The sequence below is a fragment of the Marmota marmota genome, unplaced genomic scaffold (assembly GCF_001458135.2).
Source record: "Marmota marmota marmota unplaced genomic scaffold, marMar, whole genome shotgun sequence".
Taxonomy (NCBI): domain Eukaryota; kingdom Metazoa; phylum Chordata; class Mammalia; order Rodentia; family Sciuridae; genus Marmota; species Marmota marmota.
In genome coordinates, this window is record NW_026000016.1 from 31,261,149 (window position 1) to 31,281,906 (window position 20,758).

Consider the following 20,758-nt stretch of genomic DNA (forward strand, 5'->3'; position numbering starts at 1 on the left):
TCAAAACCAAAAACTTTACACCCAAATGTCTTCACTGATAGATTCTTCAATAACATAAGGGAGTAAATCAAGTTGATCTCATAAAAAGTCTTTTAGCAAACTGAAGAAAAATTTTACTTACTAACTGATTTTGTGAGGACTCCCTAACTCTAATCCCATAATTTGATAAAGCACTAAGATCCCATGAGAATATTCCATATATATATAGTTTCAAAATACCTTAACAATACTTAGCAAAATAAATCCTGCAATATATAATAGGGTGATGTCATTATGACTGATTGGCATTTATCTTAAGAATGCAGTTACTTTGCTATTTGAAAATCAGTTGAAGTCAATTAATGCAATGAGTATAAACAGAATTAAGAAGAAATTCCCCATAATCATTTCAATAGATGCTGAAAAACTTTTGAAAATATTAAAAAATTTTTCATGGTAAATATTCTATGCATGTTAGATATAGAAGAGAGATTCTGCAAACTGAAAAGGGGCCTGGAAAGAACCCACAGTGGACATCATACTTAATAATAACATTAAATATTTTCCCCTAGGATCAATAATAAATAAGGATATTTGTTCTTACAATTTCCATTCAAAATTGTATCAAAGTTTTAATGTAGAGCATCATGAAAAAATAAAAGGTCATGAATATCAAGAAAGAAGTACAACTACTGATATTTGCAGAGAACTGAGTATTATCTAGACAGTGGAAACTATGTTGCTTAAGTGTTCCACGTCCTGCCCCCACTTCAGAATGATACACAAGTGTCATTCTTAGAATCTGAGTAGATGAAATGTTGTGCATATCCATGATTGCTACACAGCCTGGGATAGCAGACTTTTGTTGGATGGTACAAAGTTAGTATTATCACAAGGCTTTAAGTAGTAATCATCACCAAACGCTGGTGCTAGCAGTTTATTAAATGGATTATGGGAGAGAAGCAGACACAGAAATCATTCTGTATACAGTTGAAGGGTAGTGATGGAAGTTCTGAAGGAAGGAGTGCTAAAAACTGGGAGGTATTATTGGGGTAGTATAACCTTAGAACATTCACAGGGTATGTACTATTTCATTGCATGTAATCAAACATTTGTTGAGTGACAGCTCGAATGGATGAGTTCTTCTGGGAAGAACAGTAGTCAAAGAATTTTTACAAGTCTATGCTCTCTGTAAAAGAAAAGAGCATTCTGAGGAATGTATGTATTGATTAAACAATATCACTTTTTGACTTCATTTGTATTTCTTTTCTGTTCAAACAAAACTCTCCAAATCCAATTTAATTTCCAAGATGGATTTCCTGTTCTGAAAATTTTGAGTTTGCTCTTCAAATTCTTCTTTTGTTTGGCAACATCTACATTACATCATTGGATTTTAGCAAGTTCTGTTAGAGGATGTAAGCCTTGGAACATTAGATTTTCTCTACCACCAGCCAAATGACTGCTTAAGAAGATGTATATTTATATTTATGCTGTTATAAAAAATTGCTTCAAATTATTTAAAATATAGTGACAGAGAACACAGATAAGTCCTATATATTTAATCTTAAAATCCTGCTTCATTTTTTTCTTTAAACACACAAGTATTTTTTCTCCCACATACACACAAGAAATTATATGTGGATTATTTGATTCCATGAATTCACCCTGATAGAATTCCACCTGAGAATGCACAGGATATGTGAGAGAGCTCATGAGGATAATCATACAGTTGTCACTAGTATTAACATCCTTGACAAATTTGTTGTGCATATCCATGATTGCTACATAGCCTGGGACTACAGACTTTTATTGGATGGTACAAAGTTAGTATTATCACAAGGCAATAAGTAGCAATCATTAGCAAACGTTGGGGCTATTTAGAGAAATTCACAATATTAAAAAAAAATAGGACTGCTTGTCTGAATCTTTTACTGCATGTTCTGCTCCTAATAATATAGGCCTTGACCTTAACCTTCCTTGGGTCCAGTACTTGTCTTATTGCTGGTTTGGGGTTTATACCTTATTCTAAGCTCAGTAAGTATACCATAGTAGCTATGAGCAAGAATTTGGAAATTGGGCCCCATAATTACCATCTGGTCTTCTAAGGATTGGTTTCTTCGGTAAAATGAAGGCTCATGCCTTTTCATAAATAGCAAAATGACTAAAACTCCTGTCATTCTGGAGCCTATGTTATAATGTGGCTTAAAGGGTAGATGGAAAACATAATAACCAACAAACATAAACATCAGTAAATTTAGTTATTAAGTGCTAATGAAAGAATCAGAGAAAGAAAAAATCCTTAGGAGTGCTATTTTAAGAAAGGGAATGTTGATTTTAGAGACCTAGTCAGGGCAGATTGGGTTGAAAGGGTGACATGCAAGACCTGAAGGACACAAGGGAGTTAGTCATGTGGAAATCTGAAGGAAGAGACTCAGGCAGAGGGAACAGTAGAAGTGGGTGCATCTCTGATGTGTTTTGAGAAACAGGCTGTGTTGCTGGAGTGAAATTGGCAAAAGAGAGAGAAAAGGAGGTTCCAAAATCCTCAGCGTGCTTGTGCAAGTGCAAATGATTGGCCTTTTCACTCTGTAAGTACTTGCCCATCATCCATTAAGTGCTTTGGAGAGGTTAAAAAAAGTCGGGCCACCCTTCATTTGTTGAGTTTTCCTGCCTAATATTTGTTCTGTACCAGTGTGAGATATCTGTGTATAATAGAGTAATAGCTGTCCCTAATTGGTACCAAGAACTTACTGTGATCCAGAGACCATGCTGAGCATTTTTATATTAATGTTATTATTGCTCATATAATAAATAAACCATGACAGGTAAGATTTAAGTTGTTTAGTATAAAGTGTACGCAATAATCCAAATGATCAAGTGATTTCCACGGTTTGGTAGGGGAGATTCAGGATGGCTGTTACTTAAATTCTAAGACATGATGACTTAAGGACTGGACTCCTAGAGCTGCATTCCTCCTCCAGCAGGACTGGAGTCCTAGAGCTTTGTTTCCATTTAGGGTAGGTCACTTTCCCTTTGATCTTGGAAGAGTCAATTTATTTTTCTATTGAACATATGATACTTAATAGGTATATTATTCTTAAATAGGAAAACATACATAAATCATCTTAACACTAGGCCAGCAATATTGCAAGTGCTCAAAATGGTTATTGATAAGCATGTTAGAAAAAAAGACTCATTTACTAAAAATAATTTTTAAAAAATTTCACTGGGCATCCATTACATGTAAAAATGCCTTATTGGACCAGAGGTTGATATAGAGATGTTGTAAGTTATGGACGTAGGTAGCTTATAATATGTGTGAGAGAGGTATTTTCAGACAATGCATAATAATAATAATAATGCCAGTAACATGTTGGATGCAGTAATCCAATGCTGCAAAATAGCAGAGGAGGGAAAAATCCTTTCATTCGCAAGATGGTTAGTATTGAAAATGGCCAGAAGTGGGTAGAGATCACACCTTTTGAAGGGAGGCAGCAATGCCTAATGAGGCAGGTCAAAAGTTTGAGATGTCCCTTCCCTTGAATCTCCACGAATCTCTTTGCTCCACTGTTCCTTGCAGCACACAGATATGTACCATTGATAAACTTTCTCCATCACAACTTCTTCTCTAGCTGTCTTCTCATTTTGTTGCTTCCTTTTTCAGAAAAATTCCTAGAAAGACTATTTCCATGCCTCCAAGACCTGTTGTATTACATCCTCAGGCAACTTCAATCAGGCCTTCATTGTCTTCACTGCACTGAAGCTTTTCCTGGAAAGGTCTCCAAGGACCTCTGTCTCATTAAACCCAAGGGAAATTCATGGTCTTCTTTTTACCTGATATATAAGAAGCATTGGAAACAGTCAACATTCTTTTTTTCACTTGGACTCCACCAATATATTTTCTTCTAATTTTCTCTTAAATCTCTGGCTAAATCTCCTAAATCACTGACTGTTCCCTTCATCTCCTTTGCTACTGCCTCCTCTTCCCCCTGAAACTTATTTTTGGAGTACTCCAGAACCCAATTTATGAAACTTTTCCCTCCGTACACTCATTCCCTTGGTGATATTAACTTCAAATACTAGCTTTAAACAGACCCTGTGCAAATGAATTACAGTAATATTCCCAGTTAAGCATTTGACATGTTGCAGATATCTCAAATTTAATGTATCCCCAAATGAACTAATTTCTCCTGTAAACATGCTCCTCCCCAAATTTTCCACATCTTAGTGGCAACTCTCTCCTTCCATTTGCTCTTGCCCAAAGCTGTAGTATCATCTTTGAGTTTTCTCTCTTTTAGTCTCTGTATATAATTAATAAGCAAATCATGCTATTTCTATGTTCAATAATATTCATATTCTTAGATGCTTTCTGCATTTAATTTTTTTTTAGTTTTCTACATATTTATCTGAAGACTCCCTCCAAATGCTGACATCTTTGCTACACGCATGTCTATCAGTGATGTGTGTGTGTCTGTGTACATGCCTAAGTGCAGCCATACCATCTATACAGCTCTGATAGCTCCAATGTTCATCTTTTAGTCTAGCATAGAATGCTGGTTCTCTGGCTACCCTGCCTGGATGTCAGCCTGGGATTCTCTCTGTAATTCTGAATCCTCCTTTTCTGGACCCCTTGTCTTACATCCTTATCAGTGTTCTTCATTCTTTATACTGTGGTAATATACTCAGTAGTTACCTGAGACAGGAAGTGAAATCTTTTGAATCCTTGCAAATCTGGAAAATGTCTTTATTCTTTCTTCACTCATAGCTGACAGATTGTTTTTAAAGTAATATTCTAGGTTAAGTCAATTTCACTCACAATTTGGAAGCTGTCCCTTTTGGTTTACTAGTTTGTGATGTTGCAGAACACCTCAGTAATATTCTGTGCTGTTTTTACTTGTGACTTATTTTTTCGGTCTCTGTAAATTTGTGTCTTTTATTTACTTTTGAAATTTGAATGTTTCATGAGGTTGTTGTTTTCTCTATTAATAATTTTGCTAGTACCTGTTGAGCCTTTTAAAACTGTGGTTTGACGTCTGAAAAAAAATACTTCATATTCTGTGTGTGTGTGTGTGTGTGACTATGGATTGAATACAGGCCCTCATACATGCTAGGCAAGTGCTCTACCACTGAACCACATTCCCAGACCATTGAGACAGGTTCTCACCAATTTGCTGAAGCTGGCTTCAAACTTATACTCCTCTTGCCTCAGCCTCATAAATAGCTGGGATTATAAGTGTGCACAAAGGTGCCCCAGTTATTTTGTACTAATTTTAAAATAATATCTTTCTTTAACATTTTTCCTATGCCTTTGGAAATCCTATTTTTGGGGGTGTACCAGGATTGAACTCAGGGTCACTTGACCAGTGAGCCACATCTCCAGCCTTATATTTTTGTATTTTATTTAGAGTCAGGGTCTCACTTATTGCTTATCTCCTTGCTTTTGCTGAGGCTGGCTTTGAATTTGTGAAAATCCTGCTTTAGCCTCCCAAGCCACATGGATTACAGGAGTGTGCCATTGTTCCAGGCTGGAAACCCTATTTTTTTTAACCTCTTGATTAATATCATTATTTTTGAAGATTTTCTCAACTTACTTTTCTAATCCTTTCAAATTTTAATATTGCCTATAGTACCTTTACTACTTAAGAGTTAATAATGTGTTCTACTACCTGCATTATTTTGTTCCTCCTCTGAGCTATTATTTCTCCTTTGTCCCCTTCTCCATTGTTTTTGTAACTGCTTTTCATATCAGAAAATTTCCACAAATATCTAATGAATCTTTGCTGTCTATTCTGTTCTGTACTGAAATGATAAAATACTTCCAAGCATCAAGAGAGCTTTTCTTTGCAGAGGGTCAGAGGCTCAGATATTAGTTTGGGAGTGTGTATTCTTCCATCTTTTCTCTGCCAGTTGCCTGGCTCCTGACTTTGTAGAAGCAGTGCAGAATAGGAATGGTGGGGGTGGGGAGGCAGTATATGTTGCTTTCACTTTATCTTTCCATTTCTACCCCATACTTTTCCAACTCCCAAGCTGTTGATGAGCTAATATAATGGAGCTGGTTAATTTCAAGTTTTCTTAACAGTAAGCATGCTGTCACCTGAAGGTAGGACTAGTTAAACTGGCTGTGTGGGGTTAAGAAGGGGAACTGAAAATCTAAATATTTTCTATGTAGAATCCTTCTAATTCAAGATTCCTACACTTGGCACTGTGAATATAATATTTTGAGCTGGATAATCTATCTTAGGTGGGTGCTGAATACATTTTAGGATGTTTAGCAACATCCCTGGCCTTTACCCATTAGATACCAGTAGAACTCTTCCCCTAATTGGGACAATAAAAAATGTCTCCATGTATGGACCAGTTGTCCTCTGGAAGCATAATTATCACCAGTTAAGAAACTGTGTTCTAACTCCAAGTCTGTATCCTCTTCCTTCTTTTAGTACTCTGCCATCTCTAAGTCTTAAGGCATTCAGGGGTTCTGTTTAAAAAACCTCAGTTCTCTCATTTTAAGTATCTAAATCAGGTGGTTCCTGTATTGTAGCTTTTCTGGTTAGTTGAAGAATGTTGTCAATATTTATTTCTGTATTCCATTTTCTGCTTTTGGAATTTTTGCTGAAATTTAATTCTCTTCTATTCATTGGTTTCACTAGATTTGTAGATTCTGCTTTTAAAGGAAATTCTAATAGCTTAGTGACTTTTTGGAATAAGGAGAAGTAAACACATGCTTAATCTCAGTTTTACCAGAATCACATCATTATTCACACATATATAAACAAATATTGTTATGTGCTGGGTTGTAACTCAGTGGTTCCCTGGATGAATGTGTGAGGTCCTGGGTTTAATTCCCAGCACTATAAACAAAAGTAAATAAAACAAAACCTAAATGTGTATTTTAAAAAAAATAATGGCCAAACTCAGTCAATACCTACATACTTTTCCTTGAGGAAAATAAATGACTTTATTGTGATTTTAATTCCTTCTGTCCTACTATTCCTCATGGATAAATTTTGTCTCAATTTTATTAATCTCTGAATGAGACCATTTTTAGCAAAGTCAATTCTTTGTTAGAAAAGAGAATGCTAATCTCTCTCCCAGTTCTGATATCTTTCAGTGTTTACCTTTAAGAAGTGTTGTGCTGATGGGGAGTTTGAAGCTTAAGGACTCTAATAATGGCTACCTAAAAAGATAATTCTTGTACAGTTGATGGATGGCATTAGGTTTTGACGAATGCAGTTCCTTTTTCCTATATAATAAGAATAAGCAGAGGTATCCCTGCCAAATTTCTTTGAAGCACTATTTTATTTGGGTTCAGAACTTGGATCTTATGTTAAATAGTTGAATTTATGTTTCCCAGTGAAACTCCAATCTAAGCTGATGAATTCTCTTTGGATTTTGTCATCTGATTTTCTCTTATTTTCAGTTTATAGAGTTTTCCCCTTCAGGTTAAAAAAATCTTTTTGAGACTTCTACTTGCTTCCAAAGAGAGTAGTAGAAACTGGATTTATCCTCCCATCTGAAACAAACAAAATATGTGCAAAATATATTAAACAATTGTTTGCAAGAACTTCTACATCAGGCAATGGAGGAAAGTATCCCCTGAGAGGTAGAAAATAAATGATATGATCATGTTCTATAACTTCCCAACATTACCGTCTTGAAAGAATCTGCAGACTATGCCACAGAGAAGTAGAAGCCGTGGAGCCAGGAGTGTTCTCTAAGCTGAAGAGACAGAAGCAAGAGTTTCAAGAGTCCAAAGTTAGAGTTTTTCAGAGAGAAGGGAACACAGAAAAATAATTTCAGAGACCTTCAGAGTATATTTAAATATTCACCTGCATAACGATCATTGCATATGTACAAGGCTGGAGAAAACATAAAAGGACTAAAGATAATGGTTCTTAACACTCAAGAAAAGCTAGGAATATTGTCCATTTCCAGTAGCCAAACCCAAACCCAGGGATACTCATTGTTCACAGGGCATTGGATAGAGTACACAAAAGGCTTTTGACTCAATAATGAGAATAGTCCTAGACTGACAACTGCCCCAGTATCACCTAATATACCTGAAGAACAAGACCCAAGTCACTGTTATCAAATAACTGCATTTCAGAACAAAACTCAGGAATATTTATAAGAATATTAAACTGTCTAGCACCCAAGAAAGAGTTCATACATCTGGCACCCAATCAAAGATTAACCAGTCTTGCAAAGAAGTAGGAATAATTAGGGTAAAAATCAACTAATCAGAACCAATACAAAACTGATTAGACATTATAATAATCATTCAGGTATATTACAACAGATATTATAATTAAATAAAGTAGATTACTTATTGGTGAAAAGATTAGTGATCTTGAAGTCATGGCAATTGAACCTACCAACCATAAAATATAGAAATAAAAGAAAAACTTAGAAAAATGAAAATAGTTTAGGTGAGCTGTGGGACAACATCAAAATACTTGATAAATGTATGATTAGAGTCCCTAAAGGAGAGGCAGGATTGTGTGACAACAGAAAAAAGATCCAAAGAAATAATGACTGGAATCTTTCAGGAATTATATAGGAAAACCAAAAAGCTACAAATTGAAGAATCTCAAAAGAATTCACAAAAAAGTAATGTGAAAAAAATTATAAATAGATACATTAAAATTAAATTGTTCAAAACTAAGGATTATTTTATCTTCAATGATAGAGACAAAATATTAAAGTTGGCAGAGGAAGAGTACACATTATATACAGAGGAAAATGTTAAGGATGACAACAGATTTCCTGTCAGAAATCATGTGAACAAGAAAATGGAGCAACATTTTTAAAATATAGAAAGAAAATAAATGATAGAATTTTATAACTAGTGAAAATACCTTTCTAAGATGAAGGTAAATATTTTTACAATACATAAAATGTAAGAATTTATCCCAGCAGATCTGCACTGAAAGAAATGTATTGTGTTTTTTTTAAATCCTTCAGCAAAAAGTAAAATAATATCAGATAGAAATATGCATCTACACAAAGAAATAAAGTGCTCTGAAAATGGTAATTGGTAAATATAAACATTTCTCTGATCATTAAATTTTCTTTAAAAAATAGTTGACATTTGAACAAAAATTACACCATAGTAAAATGTAGGACAATGATGATCCAATAGGTTAGGAGAGAATAAAAGGAAATATATTATTGTATTTTTTTCTGTATCTCTTATTCGTGCATTATAGTTGTGCATATTGGATTCAGTTGCATATTATATATAATTTAGCCAATATCTTTAGCCTATATTTCCCCTTTCCTCCCCTCTACTGTCCCCATGGTCCCTTTCTTCTACTCTCCTGTCCCCCTTCAATTTTTATAGATCCCACCAACACCTTTCTTTTCCTCTTTCATTTTCACATATTAGAGAAAATATATGACTCTTGTCATATATCATGTGGCTTATTTAACTTAACATGTTATTTTGAAGTCCCATCCATTTTCATAAAAATGATATAATTTCATTCTTCTTTATGGATGAATAAAACTCCATTGTGTGTGTGTGTGTGTGTGTGTGTGTGTGTGTATCACATTTTCTTTATCCACTCATCTATTGATGAATGCTGGTTGGTATCCATAGTTTGGCTATGGTATCCATAGTTCTGTATTCTGACTATTATAAAAGGAGCTGCTGTAAATATGGGTGTGCATATATCACTATTGTATAAGAACTTTAATTCTTTAGGATAAATACTGAGAAATGGTATATCTACCTAGGTCATGTGTTAGTTCCATTCTTTGTCTTTTGAGTAACCTTCATACTGATTTCCATAATAGTTGTACTAATTTACAATTCCACCAAGAGTGTAAAAATGTGTTTCTTTTTCCCCAAATCTTGTTCAGTATTTGTTATTGTTTGTATTCTTGATGACTGCATTCTAACTGGACTTGTTTTGACTTGGATTTCCCTAATTGATAACTAAGTTGAATATTTTTTTTTCATGTATTTGATAACCATTTGTGTTACTTCTTTTAAGAAGCATTTGTTTAGTTCATTTGACCATTTGTGAATAAGGTTCTTAAACTACATGTGACATAGTTTTTCCCTTAAAGGTAGACTGTGATAAATGTGTAAAAGAAATCAGTAAAATAATAATAAAGTCATACCTATTAAGCCAACAGGAAGTTAATGTGGAATAATACAAGAAATAAATAAGATAATACAAAAACAGGTAAAGAGAAAAAAGAAAGGAACCCCAAACAGATGGGAAAAATAGAAAATAGCACTATAATAGACCTAAAACAAACCATATCAATAATCATGTTATATATTCTAAAAACTCAAAAGTCAAAGATTAGCAGTTTATATTAAAATGCAAAAACCTTATGATTGATTATTTGCTGCATTCAGGAAATACATTTCATTATGACACACAAAACATTAAAAGAAAAGGATGGAAAAAGATATATAGTGCAAACGTGAATCATAGGAAAGCTTGAGTGATTCTGTGTCAACATTAGAAACATAGATTTTAGAGTAACAATCTCTAGAATAAAGAAGAAAATATTTTGCAAAAGAGGCCATTTCATCAACAGGAAATACCAATTCTAAACATTTATATACCAAACAAAAAAGCTTCAAAATACACAATGCAAATGTTAATAGAAATAAAAAGAGAAATAGGAAAATCCAAAAATACAGGCAAAAAAGTTTCAATACCTCTCTTTCAATAGTTAAAACAAATAGACAGGAAATCAGTAAGTATATAGAACAACACTATTAACCAACTTGACCCAATTGACCTATAAATATAAACCACTCAGCTTGACAACTGCTGGTACAAATGTACTTTTTAGGTCTACAAACACATCTACCAAAATAGACTAACTTCTAGGCCATGAAACAAGCTTCCCTCCAAAGATTTAAAAGGATTCAAGTTATATAAAATATGTGATCACAATTAAATTAGAAATCAACTACAAAATTATCTCAATGATTCCTGAATATTTGAAAACTAATACACTTAACTTTAAGATCAAAGGAAAAATCAAAAGCAAAATTAGAAAATATTTTAATTGAAAGAAAATAAAAATAAACCATATCAAAACAGTGGGATGCTAATCTAGCACTGCATAGTAGGATATTAATAGCACTAAATGCCTGATTAGAAAAGAAGAATTTCAAAGAAACGTTTTGCTTTACACAACTAGAAAAAGAAAAGGTATGATTCAAATCAGTTATTTATGAATTTTATTTCTGAATTTCCAAGTAGAGCCTGTAGGGAGAATTCTTTTTATCCTCTTTGCTTATGTGGGTAAAATTGAGCAAGACCAAAACTTATAAGACCAAGTTTGTGTTTTAAGTCTCAAAGAGCAGGAAAATTTCCATGGGTATGAATGTATAGCTGTTATCTGAGAGAGTAGTTGTACCCTATTATCTGTTTTTCTTTCTCCATTAGTAGTAGAAGTCTCAATATTAGTTGGCCACATGATTATGTACATTAGACTAGATTTCTCAGCCTCCTTGGCAGTAAGGTATAGAAATGTGATTTACATTGTGTTAACTTTTGCTACATAAATTAGTGGATTGCAACAATAAAAGTTTTTAGTTCAGGATTCTATGGTTGGCTTTGCTGGTCTGGCTTGGCCTATTCTAATAACCCTCATTTGTCTATTGTTACCTAGCAGTATGCTGGCAGTTAGATGACCTAGGGGGACCTCATTGACACATCTGTGGCTGGCAAGCTGAGTCTTAAACTGAGGGGAAAGCAACTATGAGCTGGGTTCCTCTCTTCTTTTCATGTATTCTCTAGTCCTCCAACAGACTTGCTGGAGCTTTTGAAGTCACAAGGTGATCTCTGAGTTCAAAGCCCAGCAAGACAGAGAACTTCAAATTCACAAGCATTTTCAAGCCTCAGCTTGCAACAGATTTGCTAATACCCTATTTGCCAAAGTAAATCAATAGGTCAACCTAGGGTTCCTGTGGAACTTTTATAAAAACTTTTAATGGAAGGTTTCCACAGGGAACAGAAGAGTGTTGTGTCTTACTTTTTGGAAGTGCATTTTTACAAGGGAGAGAAGCATCCTTCTTTCTTTCTCCTTGGACAAAGATTAGTCTTAGAATGTAAGTAGATTTGTATTCTCTCACATTGGAAAAAGAGAAATCTACAGCGGTGTTGTGCAGAAGTAACTTTTGTGTTTTCAGCTGAATTTTGAGGAACACTAAAATTCTGTTATACATGATTATAAAGTTCTGTATTACTTTACTTTTAGACCACATTTTAAGATATTGTTAAAATAGGGAAATTATAATTTGTATGTGTAATATAAACTTTTGGATTAATGAAATAGGAGTGGATATATTAAGAATTTTTGGCAGAGTTGCTCATATGGAACAATTTATTTTTATTGTCAGAAATACTTTGATAAAATTTAAGTGCATGGAGGAATTAAGACAATAATGGATACTTGTGAAATATTCCATGTGAAAAAAATGAAGCTTGTCAAGTATAAAGAGAAAAGTAGATATGCTTTAGGGCAGAGCAAGGAAGGATGAGAGAGAAGCCACACTGAACACTGTCTAATTGGAGTGCAGAAGCCTAGGAAAACCTCTAGTTATCAGAAAAACAAAGGGAGATTATGAATTGCAAAGTAAAACTCTCATTCCTTCACTCCAAATCTGTGGTCACGTTTAATAAATCCATTCACTTTTTTGAACAAGAGTTCCTATCCTTGAGATTGAGGCACTGGCCAAGGTGACAGAGAGCAGTGCTCTCAGGAGGGAAGAAGATTCCAAAATGGAAGAAGCAGAAATTTAGGATCAGGGTAACTATGAAATTACCAACACATCTAGAATTTTTATAAATTTTGAGACCGCTTTTGTCCTTCAACAGTGTGTAATTAGGGTTGCAGACTGCCTTTCTAGATTTCAAGGGGCAAGGAAGCACTAGTTGATACAGGTAATGCATTTAAATGAAAATGTTACAAAAAATAGCTTTGATATAGAATACATTTTTCTCTATATGTAAATATACCCTTATTCAGTCTTTCTTGCTCTTCATCTTTGAAAGAATACTTTTTACAAGTGTGAATAGAAATATAAGGTATGTTTAATACCTAAAAGGGCTTGCCTTCTATTTGGGGGAACAAAATTAATACATGAGAAGCCCTAGCAACAGGTCAGGCCAAAATTGTTGGCATTTGAAATGAGAGTATGTATTTGATGTGGGAGTATGTAAAAGAGGTCTGTTGAACTTTCATGACTATATGTGAAATATACCTATCAATAAATGCCATTTCTTTTTGCAGGGAACAAAGATCCCTCCTTTGAGTAATGACCTAGTTTCTTTTTTAAAAAATGTTTTATTTGTTATATATATATATATATATATATATATATATATANTATATATATATATATATATATACACACACACACACACACACACACACACACATATACACACACATATACATACATACATGACAACAGTGTGTATTTTGAAATATTATACATACATGGAGTAAAACTTACTCTAATTAGGGTTCCATTCTTGCATTTGTACATGATGTTTCACTGGTCGTGTATTTATATGTGGGGTGGGAAATGCAGCCAGGCACAAGGAGGTACTTCATGGTGCCTGTTCATCTTCCTGTAGGCGTCTTGGATATTGAGGTTCATTATCTGCACGCATATCTGGTGCATTTATAATCCTTTATTTTTCAGAGTCTTAGATAGCTTCATATCAGTTGTATTATTTTATCCTACTATTAATGGTTCTAGTGAGTCTCTATTTCACAGATGAGAAAAATGAGGCAATTATCTATTTTTAAAATTCTTTGAGAGGCTTGCCCTAGATATTTGTAACCAAATGTAACCTTGTGTGATTTTTTTTAAAAAAATCCTTAAAATTAAATATCAATCAAACTATGTCTTTCCACATGTAGATTACTCCCCTCTGATAATCCTGCCTCTGAATGTGAAGAGCTGAATTCAGTCCAAGTGAAAGGCAATTGGGGAGAAATGCCAGTGACTATAAGAGATTTGATGTCTGTATCCATATCTCTGCATTGAAGCCTTAAGTTATTATTGAATTTCTCATATTTATTTTACATTTCAAATACATATGTCCTCTTATAAAGACTTTTAGCTCTTATCGTCCTCTAATGTAGTGTTTTCTGTGTATGTGGTAGATGAACACTGCATATTTTATGCATTTTCATTCTTCTCAAAATAGCAGCATGAAGAGGAAAAAATACTGTTTCAGCTATTTTATTTAAAAATGCTTTGAACAAGTAACTTTTTGCATTATTTACCATAATATAAACCAGCTAAATATACTTAATGTGAAATAATGCTGTAAGTGAATGGTAAATATACTGGAATATTTCTAAGAGAAGAATTGTATAAAAAATGTGTCAGTCTCATTAGGCATGAATGAATTCAATTAACAAGAACTTTAAATAAGACCTTGATGGGATATTCTATACAGAAAGACTCTTCCTTAATTTAAACATCTGGCTTATATAAAGCAAGTTTGGACCAATAAGACAGCAAATGGGAAAAGTAACCTAACTCTGGGTTCTCTTCTCTTTACAGACTCTGACATGTCTATATTTTGATTTCTTTATTTAGTACTTAATGCTTAATTCCGCATTTACCTTTTAGTCATATACTACTGACTTCTGTGGGTTTTATTTTCATTCAGTTCTATATTTGCAATCTGCTGAAGCTTCCCATGTTTTGTGTCAGGAGGAAAAATACCTTATTACCTTCTTGTCTATTTAACATTTCAAGTTTTTTTTCTCCCTCCCTCTCTGTCTTGTACCTAATGAGCAAATTATCTAAAAATAGACACGTTCATCATTCTACAAAATGTTGTATCTTCTCTAGATTGGAGGCCAGTGTAATTGTAAGAGACATGTGTCTGGCAGACAGTGCAATCAGTGCCAGAACGGATTCTACAATCTACAAGAGTTGGATCCTGATGGCTGCAGTCCCTGTAACTGCAATACCTCTGGGACAGTGGATGGAGATATTACCTGTCACCAAAATTCAGGCCAGTGCAAGTGCAAAGCAAATGTTATTGGTATGTGTAATGCAAAAGTTTACAGTCACATCTCTATTACCATCTGGAAATAAATTCTGCATTTGATTTCTTAACCGAAGAGTAAAGCAAATTTCCTTGCTCAAGGCAGGCTGGGGGGGGGGGGGAACAATTTGGATGAAATTAACTGTCTAAAAATGATTAAATTAATAATTCTATCAAGCTACAGTTTGAAGCTTAGTTTAATCAACCCTTTAGAAGTTTCTTTATTCTGTTGATGTATTAGTTCACATGGTCCTATACTAATAAGTCATAGAAAAATATAATTTGCTTACTGCATAGATGTTTCTTTTAGAAAATTAGCACTTTTTCAAAATGTTTTACACTTAATGAGTTCTAAGCAAATCATTTCCATGCTAGTTTCCTTAATAGACCAAAATAAATGGATTTTTTCAAAATATTCTGTGCTACAGGGTCCTTTGTGATAAATCTTTCCATTTTTTTTCTATTATATTTCTTTGAACTGTTCCTATGAAATGCAAAATAAGTCAACATAATTCCACAGATCATGTATATTGCTAAGGTTAGTTATAAAGGGCCACATAATTTTAATTTTGTAATTCAGAACCAAGCTGATTATAATAAACAGCTACCTTCGGTGTTATTTATCATTTTTTTTATACAAGACGTGCTTTTTTGTTTGTTACTCCCACAGGTATTTTTCAGAAATTAGATTTGATTATAGCAATTTATTACATCCAGCATTTTTGAGGGGAACCACCGCCACATAAGGACAAAATTTATCAAGTGCCCAAAATGCACTATGTACATAATGCACTTTGAAATTTTGATATATGAGAATATTATGAGAGGAAAGTTTCCTGATGAACTGAGTCCTGTATTGTAACTGAACATGTTTTGGGTCACATAGGAAGTTTAAAAAAGACCTTGGCCTTTCTATTGTCACTCAAGACACCAAGTCATTATGGTTTTTCTAACACTTGACCTGAACCTCACAATGATAAAAACACACCTGGCAGTGATAGCACCCAGAGATACACATATGCACACCCAGAAATGCATACATATATGCACACACAAGTAAATATCATCTTAAGTAACGTCTTTCCTTCGTTGATATAACATAATCTAATGCTTCACCTTTCACATATGTAGCTATACATACATCGTGCTGCATAATTCAGGTAAAAAGCATTTTGATTTAATAAAAAAAGAATATTAACATGCCTAATGGAATTACACAAACTTTGGTTTAAAGAAAGATTGCATCAAAATGTGTGAAACTTGCCTTTATGTACCTCAAGCATACAAACACTAACTTTTTAGAAAGGAAGAAAAAGCAGTTTGGAGAAGTATATCTTTATGTTATATGTGAGACAGAATGAATTCTGAGACCTTTGAATTCAATCTGTATGGGGTCCTTTGTTCTTTAATATGAGGTATATTTTAAATTCAAGATGTGAACACAAAAGTTAAAGAAAGGCCTCAAAAGACATGAAGTGCTTACTTCTTTATGTCAGTAGAATCTGTCCTGTGATGTTAGATTCCAGAGGTTGAGGAAGGAAAAAAATAAAAATAATTTTTTTTATGACCTCCCTCTGTTACCTATGTTATTGGTTGTTCCTCATTGGGGAGGAAAATATTAATAAACATTTTGTGAAGACTAAATCATCATCTTAATATTCTGATAAGTAATTATTATTATTTTGTCAAATAAAATACTTTTAATAAAAATATGAATTTAATGTGCCTATATATTTTCCAAATGGAATTAGCAAGTAACTGTATTCAACATTACCTTGTTAATGTGAAGAGAAACAAAACCTAGAAAATACAAGGGTATGTTGTATATGCTTTAGAAAGCAAACTGTTAGAGTTAACAAAACTGTTAAATCTTACTAATGATTCTATCACCAGTAAAATACATTAGCACCAATAATTTTATTAAAGTAGGTCATTCATCTAGAATAAAAAGGGAGAAGAATGTGAATTAAATGCCAAGTGTGCTAACTCGCCTGTACTTGTTAACAGTGAATGTGATGCCCTGTAGGCCTTCCTGAGTATCGTTAGGAATAGATTACCTGTCAGGAATATGTATGGCATATTCAAATAAGCACTGCGCATATTTTTAAAACTGATATGATATGAATCCATGTAGACCAATTTTAATAGTTCAAAATGAGTCATAATTCTTGTTAACAATACAGTTATTTTTAAAATTTGCAGCAATAGTGGTCCTTTTTTATTTTCCTTATTGAAATTAAATGATATGCCTTAGGTGAGTCATTCATCACTGTTAAAGAACTTGCCTTCCATTGGAGTTCTTGAATTTTTATCCATATATATACATACATATTAGGCATTTTCTTCCAGTTTATGAATGCTTTTCTACATATGAGTTCCTTAGTGTGCTTTTGACTCTTATTTTAGGACTAATTTTTTATTGCAATTATAGCTTGAAATAAATGTTTCAGTTGCCTTAACTCCACAGTCAGTTATTTAAATTCATGGATATGAGAAGACTATCTAAAGGAAGTATTTGCCATCTGAACATTTACTGTTCTACATATTAAAAATTCTTTTGCCTTGTAATACCCTTTTTGAGACTAACCTGAGTTGTCAGAGATTTAAGCTTTGGGGCCCAAACATTTTTCTCCATTTGTAAAATGTATATATATATATATATATATATATATATATATACCTTTAAATAGAAGTAATACAAAGAATAGAATTTACTTAGTGTTCAAAGAGGTATGTTCTGAATCACGCAATGTGACAAGCAATGTGATTGCTTTATGAGCCACGGAGAGCATAATTTATATTAATTGAAAATGATAAAATGTAGGATCATACAAAAGGATTAAAATAAAAATTGTTCTGGATATGTTTTATTTATATTAATTATTTAAATATGTAATATTCAGAAGTAAGTGTATATGTTCTTGTCACAAAAGAGCTTAATGTTTATTTTTTTATTCTTGCTACCTTTTTTTAAAGATTAATTCACAAATAAAAGTTGTATATATTTATAGTGTACAATGTGATATTTTGATATACACACCCATTTTGCAATGATTAACTCAAGCTAACTGACATATCTGTCACTTCACATACTTATGTTTTAGGAAGAAAAAAATTAAGATCTAATCTTTTATTGATTTTTCAAGCATATGTAATTTTTTAACTATAGCCACCATGCTGTGTGATAGATCTCCAGAATATGTTTATCTTGTCTAAGTGAAATTTAATGTTCAGTTTAATAATCCTGCTGTAAACATTTTTAGGGAATTCTAATTTCGCGAAAGCTACCTATTGTGGTAACATGCCACTCAAGTATACTTTTAAGTGAACTTTTTTAAAAAAATAGTTTAATATTTTCAAACAAAAGGGAATGAGCCCAAGTACATGTAACAGAAGCAATATTTGCATTAAACATTTTCTTTGCATTAAATAAAAAAATTATGAAGTATATTACATCCAAAATTGTTTATGAGAGCTAAATTGAGCATTGATAGTTTTTGAATATGTAAACAACCTTCTTTGATGTTTCTTATGAGAAAACATCTAGGATTTTGTGTCTGTATTTAATACCTGTAATAGCATTATTTGTACTTCTGCTATTTAGAATGGAATTGTTTTCCCATCCTCATCTTTTTAAACCTATTTTATCTTTAGGGCTTAGATGCAATCACTGCAATTTTGGATTCAAATTTCTTCAAAGTTTTAATGATGATGGATGTGAGCCCTGCCAGTGTAACCTCTACGGCTCAGTGGACAAATTCTGCAATCCTTTCTCTGGGCAGTGTGAGTGCAAAAAAGAAGTCAAAGGTCTTCAGTGTGACACCTGCAGAGAAAACTTCTATGGGTTAGACATTGCTGGTTGTAAGGCCTGTGACTGTGACCCAGCTGGATCCCTTTCTGGGACTTTCTGTGATGCTGAGACAGGGCAGTGCACCTGTAAAACCAACATAGGAGGGAGACGGTGTAATCAGTGTTTGGAGGGACACTTCTACCTACAGCAAAATAATTCTTTCCTCTGTCTGCCTTGTAACTGTGATAAGATGGGGACAGTAAATGGCTCTCTGTTGTGTGACATATCAACAGGACAATGTCCTTGCAAATTAGGGGTAACAGGTCTTCACTGCAATCAATGTGAACCTCACAGGTACAATTTGACCACGAGCAACTTTCAAGGCTGCCAGATGTGTGAGTGTGACTCCTTGGGGACATTTCCTGGGACTATTTGTGACCCAATCAGTGGCCAGTGCCTATGCTTGCCTAATCGTGAAGGAAGAAGGTGTGATCAGTGTCAACCAGGTAAGAGACAACTGTGTTACATTTTCAGGGCATAGTGACTTTGCTGTTATTACCTTTTAATAGGTAATTCCTCTGTTCCTGGTTTGGGGCTTGTAAAAATTTTTATCTCCAACATCATTGCTGTGTTTATATCATGATCCAACGCATACAACTATTTAAATTGTTCAAGTAAATCTGGTATATTTATGTTGCTATTTGTAGGGCAGAGGTACTTTAGATGAATTGTAGCCCACCAGACTTATTTCATAACTGAGACAATTTCTCAAAACCCTTTTAACAGCTGAAAAAATTAAAAAGCAAGAATATAGTTCATTTTCCAGAGAAAGGAAAACTTGAGTTAATTATCTAAATAACACCAGATATTCAGATGATGAACTCAATTCCTGAATAAAGCTAGTCATATGTTTTAACTTAAGGGCATATATATTCTGGCATCATAGAGAAACATCTAGAATTATTTTTAAATGCCACAAAGTAAATGAATAGGATACTGTTTAATATCCCTGCACAGAGGTCTATTTTTCCATTGCTTTCCCTCCTGGAAGAAAAAGAGACACTTCCTATGGCTCTTTCTTTGCCTTGACATAATTTTAACTGAAATAATATTTTCTTTATAATAAATTCATCCTGATAACAGGATAAATATAAGTTTTATCAGATATCTAGTAGCTGTGTTAATTGTTGGTCTGTCAACCAAAATTAGTTCTGAGTTATTTGAGTCTATGAAATTGAGTATGAGGCACATTCATTCAAAAGGTTGATTTGCCTGGAAGGGAAGTGGTAAGACAAAAGTCCTCCTCTGCATGGTAAGGAATTCTGCTCAGGTGGATCTAGCTACCATTTTCTTTTGTTATTGGTCATTATGACAAATAAGTTGAAAGAGACAGGAAGGAATTGATGACTAGCTAATACAATCAGAGTTACTTTAGACATATGCGTGGACCATGTTGGAACTGATGACCCACAAAACTCATGTCTCAGTGCAGTGAGAGCTTAGGAACTAGAAGACTCCTGCTGATACAAACTCTTATCCACATTCACTCTCCATTTCTTTCAGTCTCTTACTCTCCCTTTGTAGGAGGGTACTCCGCTTCCCCCTCCCTCTCTTCATAGCTATATGGCCACCCCACAGCCCTGATATTGCTTACAGTTTGACTTCCAGCTACACGGAGAGACTTCTTAGCTGCTTCTTGGTTATAATTCTAAAGACGGAAATTCTAAGTGACTTGGTTTTGTTTGGGTGGCTACTTCTGAACCAATTTACTGTGGCTGGGAGTGTCAGGTCACATGAAATGAGCACAGGAACCACTCCTTCAGGGAGGAGCAGAGTGGTAATTATCCCAAAATACAGGAAGATTGTTGAAAGCTGGGTAGACAGCCTAATTGAGAGCTATAGCCCATTGTGCTCTTTCAACTTCAGATTTGTGCTTCAGAAT

General features: G+C 33.8%; 1 protein-coding gene across 1 annotated transcript in view; it reads left to right on the forward strand.

Moving 5' to 3' along the window:
* The window catches only part of Ush2a (usherin), a 740,698-nt gene that overhangs the window by 163,730 nt on the left and 556,210 nt on the right, over positions 1–20,758 (forward strand). The window contains exons 12-13 of the mRNA XM_015483330.2: positions 14,828–15,023; positions 18,681–19,322. Coding sequence (XP_015338816.1) covers positions 14,828–15,023; positions 18,681–19,322 — 838 coding nt within the window. The remainder of the gene's footprint in view (positions 1–14,827; positions 15,024–18,680; positions 19,323–20,758) is intronic.